The 6,377-nt window shown below is 41.9% G+C and overlaps 1 protein-coding gene across 1 annotated transcript; it reads right to left on the bottom strand.

Annotated features, from left to right (window-relative positions):
* On the bottom strand, positions 1-5,278 carry LOC137297683 (uncharacterized). The gene is made up of 3 exons (XM_067829599.1): positions 5,248-5,278; positions 2,549-2,581; positions 1-623 (listed from the first exon to the last, which is right to left on the bottom strand). The coding sequence occupies exons 1-3, from the start codon at positions 5,276-5,278 to the stop codon at positions 1-3; spliced, it is 687 nt and encodes a 228-aa protein (XP_067685700.1).
* Positions 5,279-6,377: the final 1,099 nt, after the last annotated feature.

Here is a 6,377-nt window from a genome sequence, read left to right as displayed (position 1 = left end):
TTATTTTTTCCAACTTCCATATTTCTTGGTGGCGTAAGAAGCCTTTCCGTATACCCTTTCTCGAGCATACCCGCTTGCCGCACGTGAAGCGTAACCTCCTGCTGAATAACCGCCGTAGTTGGGCTTTACGTAGCCGTTGGTGACATACTGTGGTCTGGCGTAACCGTTGTTGTAGTTGGCGTAGCCTGCTCTAGCTACGAAGCCTCCGTACTTGTGGCCAACACTGGGTGGGTAGGTCTGCTTTGTGTAGCCTGAGGTTCCGAAGTAGTTGCCGTAGTTGTCGTAGTCGTTGGACTTCACGTACGAGCCTTCATAAACTTTGTCTCCCTTATTGCTTTCGTAACCGTAGTTGTCCTTGACGTAACCCTTGCTGCTGTCGTAGTTGACGAAGCCGACCTTCTGGTAGCCGTAGCCGTCATCCTTCACCAATTTGTAGATAGGCTCCAAGATGGCAGTAGCACATGGCACATTGTAGGCGTGGTCGCAAGTGAGGATGTGTTGGTTCCAGTGTGTGCCCGCGGGGCAAGAGAACTCGATGGGCGATCCCCAGAAACAGCGGTAAAACTTGCTGCAGTCTGTAGGATGCGAGTAGAAGTTGAAGAGAGTCGGGCAAGATCCAGATCCTGAAATGATATAACGTACAATGTATTTGTAGCAAGAAGCTGCTGGCAGCTACAACAGCATCGTCAGGTACCATGGAGGTGCTCACATTGCCCTACGTCCCTCTCTGTAGCAAAGACTAGAGTACACTCATGGAAACGAATAAGAAAACACCTGAAAATACAAGTGTTCCTTTTTTCCCAGAATTTCACCCACGGTCCAATGCAAAGCTTGTGAAGAAACTTGGAAAAGAATAAAGGAACACTGGTACTTTCAACTGTTCCCTTATTCATTTCCATGAGTATATATACAGAATCGCTACAAAAAAATCTGTGAATGATTAAGGTTAATACTGCTTGTGTCATTATTTCAGTGATGTCACGACGGGGGACCCCACTCAATGACAGATTGTTCACTTGAATATCGAACCCGAGTTTTCGGCGTTTTATTCAACTGGCTAAGCCACCACTACTTGTGACGAAAAGCATGGCATTTTGAGTTTACTAAGAATAATCAGAGATCGTTCAGCAAATTAGGAACCATTGTCATTGGAATCAGAATTAGTCAGTATCATTCAATCTTGTTTTGTGTTCCCTAATTTGTTTTCATCAGTATTTCGCGATACTTCTCCAGCAGTATCAACCAGCATACGTGGTCATGTATTTCCAATATGCTTCCAATACATGATAATACAACTAAACTAGCCGAAACAGTTACGTTGTACTCTTACACAAGTGGGATTTCATGCAATATTATGACGTGGGACACAAGTAATGGGCTTCATACATTATACCCATGTGAGGAATCGAACACAGATCTTCGGCGTGACGAGCGAACGCTTTAACCACTAGGCTACCCCACCACCCACAAGACTCGAAGAGTCTTACCGGCTGGAATATCGTTTAGTGCATTTAACATTAAATAGCAAACAGGCTCCGATGGTACACCGCAAGAAACAGCGGTCAGTCACCGCCCACGGGTGCCAGGTGAACACAGCCCCTCCGAGTCGGAATATAACAGACAGCATAGGAACATGCGGACTGATCTTTTTGAGTCATTGCGAACATAATAAGGACAACGGGATCGTTGACATTCGCTCTTTTCTAAACTTCCTCAAAAACTGACTTCCTTAAATCAAGCACGATTTAGCTGTCTGTTGTGTCGGGGAACAAATTGACAAACGAGCTCCACAAACATGTCGTCTGCTCTCGGCACACTCAGGGCAGATTCGCGCGGGAAATGGGAGGGTAAATAGGGCCAACGAGCTGCGGCTGACGGCTTCATTGACAACTGCAAATCAACTGAACGACTCAGTCCTAAGTAAATGCTAATACAAGCCCTAGGGTTGTCGGACTTGTTCACAGCTAATGAGACGATGATTTTAGAGAACAGGCTCACGTTAGAGACGGGGACACCGTTCTTTGATTTGAGACTTCTTAGTCTGTTTGGGATGTTATTGCATACGAGCACTCAACAGGCATACAGGAGTAGCATAAAAGTGCATTTGATATGAAGAGATCTTTTATAAAGACCCAGAGACGCTGGTTCTGTAGCAATGATCTTATTTAGTGCATTTAGGTTGCGATAAAACTAAACTATACGTAATGTGTCTCAACCGACACGTCAGGTGAAATAACAAAGGAGCGTGCTGTAAATACTCCATGCATCCATGTCCTACAGTAGGGATATCATAGTGCATACATTACTTTGAAACAACACTAACACTTTTTATTGGATTATCTGAACTGAAGTTGAAGGTGAGTTTAAGTCGCATCGGCGCCTCTACACCAAATTTAATCAAATATACAAACATCCAGTCAGTCACACCAATACATAATTCCAATTTATGACAGAGACCAGCTTCTCTCATGTAGTTAACAATGAAGATGTCCGCTAACGAGGAAAACAGATCTTTCAAAGTTATTGCTTCCCAGTCAGTACTTACCACTGGAGGCTGCTGGGACGTGTAACAGGGCGAAAACTGGAATAAACAATAGAAAAATGAGTTAATGTGCAGTAATGTATCATCTGTCTGGCTGCCCACCTCACAGATCTATGTGATTAGCTCTACTCAAATCCATGATTAATCGTTGGCAAGATCAGCAAAACGCACAGGTGTTGACTGTGCCCAACGATTAATATTTGGATCTGATCGGGAACAATTATTTCATTTTTTGAAACGGGATTATTGTCTCGGTCACGGTTGCCACCCAAGAACACCACAAACCACAGACAACATGTCGGGTCATCAAATAAGGCAGTTTCGTTTGACAGTTGCTACCGCCGCAATGAAAAACAAAAATTCCTTAATAAACAGAACACTTGGATCCTCCCTGTTTGGTAAAACCGGATAATCTTATTTCGCCAATAATCTTCAGAAGTGCAATGGACTGCTGCTACTTCTGCCAACTAGCTGCCATCACGCGTGTGTCTTCACACAGGTTCGTACTGTTTGTCTACAGCGGTCCTCGCGGCAGTTGGACAATGTAGAATATTCCTGATGATAATCAAAGATAGGCCGGCGTCACGCGACCCCGACTACTGTACATCCTCTTGTGTGTTCAGGATTAATGGGGGACGCTGACAATCTGTTCCCTGGCATTGATGTGGCTACGTCATCAGTGTTGAATCTGTCCTCATCAACGATGATGTTGGGAGGGATTTGTTTGTATTGGCGTTAGATGTGCTTATCAAGAATGGGATACCAATTGTAGCGATTCCAATCATTTCCGCATTGGGAGAGGGTTGACATGCACACTGCTAATCACTGCGATGTCACAAGGACATCGGGACATCCTCTATATTGTATAGCGCCCTTATTGTATACTACGACGGTTGGAGACATCGAGGACAAGCACGACGTTGTCATTTACCGGACCGGACATTACCATTTTGAGACGTTAGAGGAAAGGGCCAGTTTGGAAAACTTATTTGAATTATATCGAGGGAATTCCTACGAAACGTACCCTGTGTAATCTTGAATCAGGAGCGATTATTGTTGAACGCGTTATGGGCGGATGGGATAAATTGTGATACAACACTAGCTAAAGATCACTTATTCAAATGATATGATATTGGATCCCGATAATACATCTTTAAATATTTGAACATGAATTATTCCATGAACATCGATCAAATATACCGGAATATGTTGTCAACGTCGTGATTCTCCTGACAACTACAAGGGGAACCTTTCCATGATGGGTCTGACAAAGTAGCAATGGCGCTGTCCAGAAGCAACAAGTGATATATAATAGGGTGGTATCAAAATCTGATGGCAGACCCAGGACACAGACAGTAACGAGATGGTATTTCTTGAAATACAACAATCATGGCTACATAATATTTACGATTAACCGTTTTATTAACTTTCTGTTGTGTCGACCGATGCTATGTTTGACAAACGTAATTGACACTATTTCTAAATCATGTAAACTTATTAGCAATTTCAGAGACGAGTGATACAAACGATGTCGACACGGTGTTATCCTCTGACCTATGACTGACCCCGGCAGTCTGAAATGACCTCCGGAACCATTACAGAATCTTACATAGAAGAACATTGATTTGTATTCCTTTAAGAAAAAAACCCAAAACAAAACAACAACAAACCAAAATAAACAAACATACAAACACAACAACAAACAAACATAAAAAAACAACAAGCAGCTGACAACCTTGCACTTGATACCTTGTGCCAACTGCCTCTGAGCTTACACGTATGAATATCATGTGCTGTGTTGAACGTTTCAACGAATTGCAAGATTGTCATCTAAGTGTTAACTGATGAAGATTTATCGTATAAATGACATCTGGGAGCTTCGAAACTGATGGATCCTAATTTGCTAAGAATTCTACATTCTAATTTTAGAACTAATTTGTGCTTCCAATGCAGTAAAATTGTAATAGAAATGATCAAAATAGCTTCTTAGAAATATATATGTATCTCATGTAACTGGAATTAGGAAATCTTTCATTCTAAATCTAAAACTGTACTGACGATTGCTGTCACGTGAGAAACTAATGGCTGCTGACAATGCTAAATTAAAATCCCGATATGGACGAACAGATACCAGAACATATAGAATGTTCGCTGTTTTATCAACTTGACGTTTTCCAATCTTGTAATGACAAATGTTTCATATGATTTATCCAAGACGGGGATGCAACCTGCCCATGAACCCCCTTAATGACTTAAGCTGAGTTGCGATATTCGCTGCTTGTAGCATACTCTAAGGAAAAAAACAAGACTTCAAGGAAACATGGATTCGAACCCATAACATAAAATCTTGTTCAAATATACAAGCGGGTAGAAATGAGGCACAAGACAAATATCCTTTGCACATCAACTCAATGAGCTCAACCCATAACGTTACAACATGCATGTTATTACTTAAATTCTTACCTCCACAAATTTATTTAAACTGGTCTCGAGAACGAATAAATGGGAAAAAAAGAATTTTGAGACATCTGACAGTGTGTCCAATTTAAGTATCATTTAATGACAACTTGAGCATAGGAGCTTATATTGCAGCATGGTTGCAGTTTCTCTCTCGGCGTGTAGCACCGGAACAGGTAAACTGGAACTCACAGACATCTGACATATTCCTCAGTGATTAAACATTAAATGTAGTAAGGGGTTCTTACCTGCCAGCGAGCAGATGGCAGCGTGGATCATTGTTACAGATGTGAGGTTCTCTAGTGCTGGTTATTACTCCCGAGACCGTTAGCTACTGAGAGGATAAAGGGGGTCCCCCATTTTATAGTCCCCCTCTGGAAGCGCGTCCTGTTATTATGTCAACAGGTGAAGCCCCTTCCTACTCAACGAGTAGACAAATGGAACGCGCCGTAGCTTTGTGTGTAAGACAAGCTGCTATTTGACTGGCTATGTTTGGCTCCCTCCCTTCCTCAACTTTGTAGAAATTATCGCATATTCCGTCACGATCAGATGCCCGCGTTGTGATTGATGTAGGTAAACTAATGAGCGCTAATATGTATTGCGAAAGCACTCTGCAATACTGTTTGCTTTAAACCTCATGTTCTTAATTTGGTTAAAAGTAAAGAGATATTTCAGTTCATTTGAAGGGACTATTTATTTGCACTCATCTAATTAGAAAGTCAAGGGTTTTCTTCCTACCTCTGACCAAAGGTTAAACACGCCAATAACTACGCGGACTTCTGTTACCGGGTGTCAAGGGGTAGAGGGTGACAACGTTTTGTCATTACAAACAATTAAGACAAATTTGTTCCCCACGTTTGGATTGAAAGTGATATTTGCCCAATACAGTGGAATTTGTAAAAGCATTACAAGATTTGCAGCCTGCTTACTTGAATCAGTGTAAGGCGACATCCTAGCATTTAGATCGGCTTCGTCGGTGTTAGTCGGAAGATGGGCTGTACAGGAGGCATGAAAGGTATATCGATGAATGTACAGGTGGTCAGTGATAGTCGCAATGTCCACTTTCTCAGATTACTGTCAACAAAGACCTCTCGGACACATGAATACGTTTTGTCCATGGTGACATCGGCCATGTTAAATTTCACCCATTCTGTGATTCCTTATGTCATTTGTTTTCTTATTTATTTGCATCAGCATCCACCCACTACAAATGCGATTATTGACGTATGTAGTTACATGCAAAGATTTCTCAAATCTGTTTTCCATTCATAGAATTATGACTGAGCAACACTTACAACCAATGCGTAAAATGTGAGATCTCCACACCATCAATCGTCCAGCTAAGAGGTAATGAGTGAGTTTAGTTTTACGCCGCTTT

The sequence above is a fragment of the Haliotis asinina genome, chromosome 10 (genome assembly GCF_037392515.1).
Source record: "Haliotis asinina isolate JCU_RB_2024 chromosome 10, JCU_Hal_asi_v2, whole genome shotgun sequence".
Taxonomy (NCBI): Eukaryota; Metazoa; Mollusca; class Gastropoda; order Lepetellida; family Haliotidae; genus Haliotis; species Haliotis asinina.
Note: the sequence above shows the minus strand (reverse complement) of the source record. Positions and strands in the feature narration are given on the sequence as shown.

Bases quoted from the DNA above. Each gene is read 5' to 3' on its own strand.
- LOC137297683 (XM_067829599.1), bottom strand. From the start codon at position 5,278: ATGATCCACGCTGCCATCTGCTCGCTGGCAG. The intron at 2,582-5,247 runs GTAAGAACCCCT...TGTTTATTCCAG, and splicing joins TGCCATCTGCTCGCTGGCAG to TTTTCGCCCTGTTACACGTC. The intron at 624-2,548 runs GTGGTAAGTACT...ATATCATTTCAG, and splicing joins ACACGTCCCAGCAGCCTCCA to GATCTGGATCTTGCCCGACT.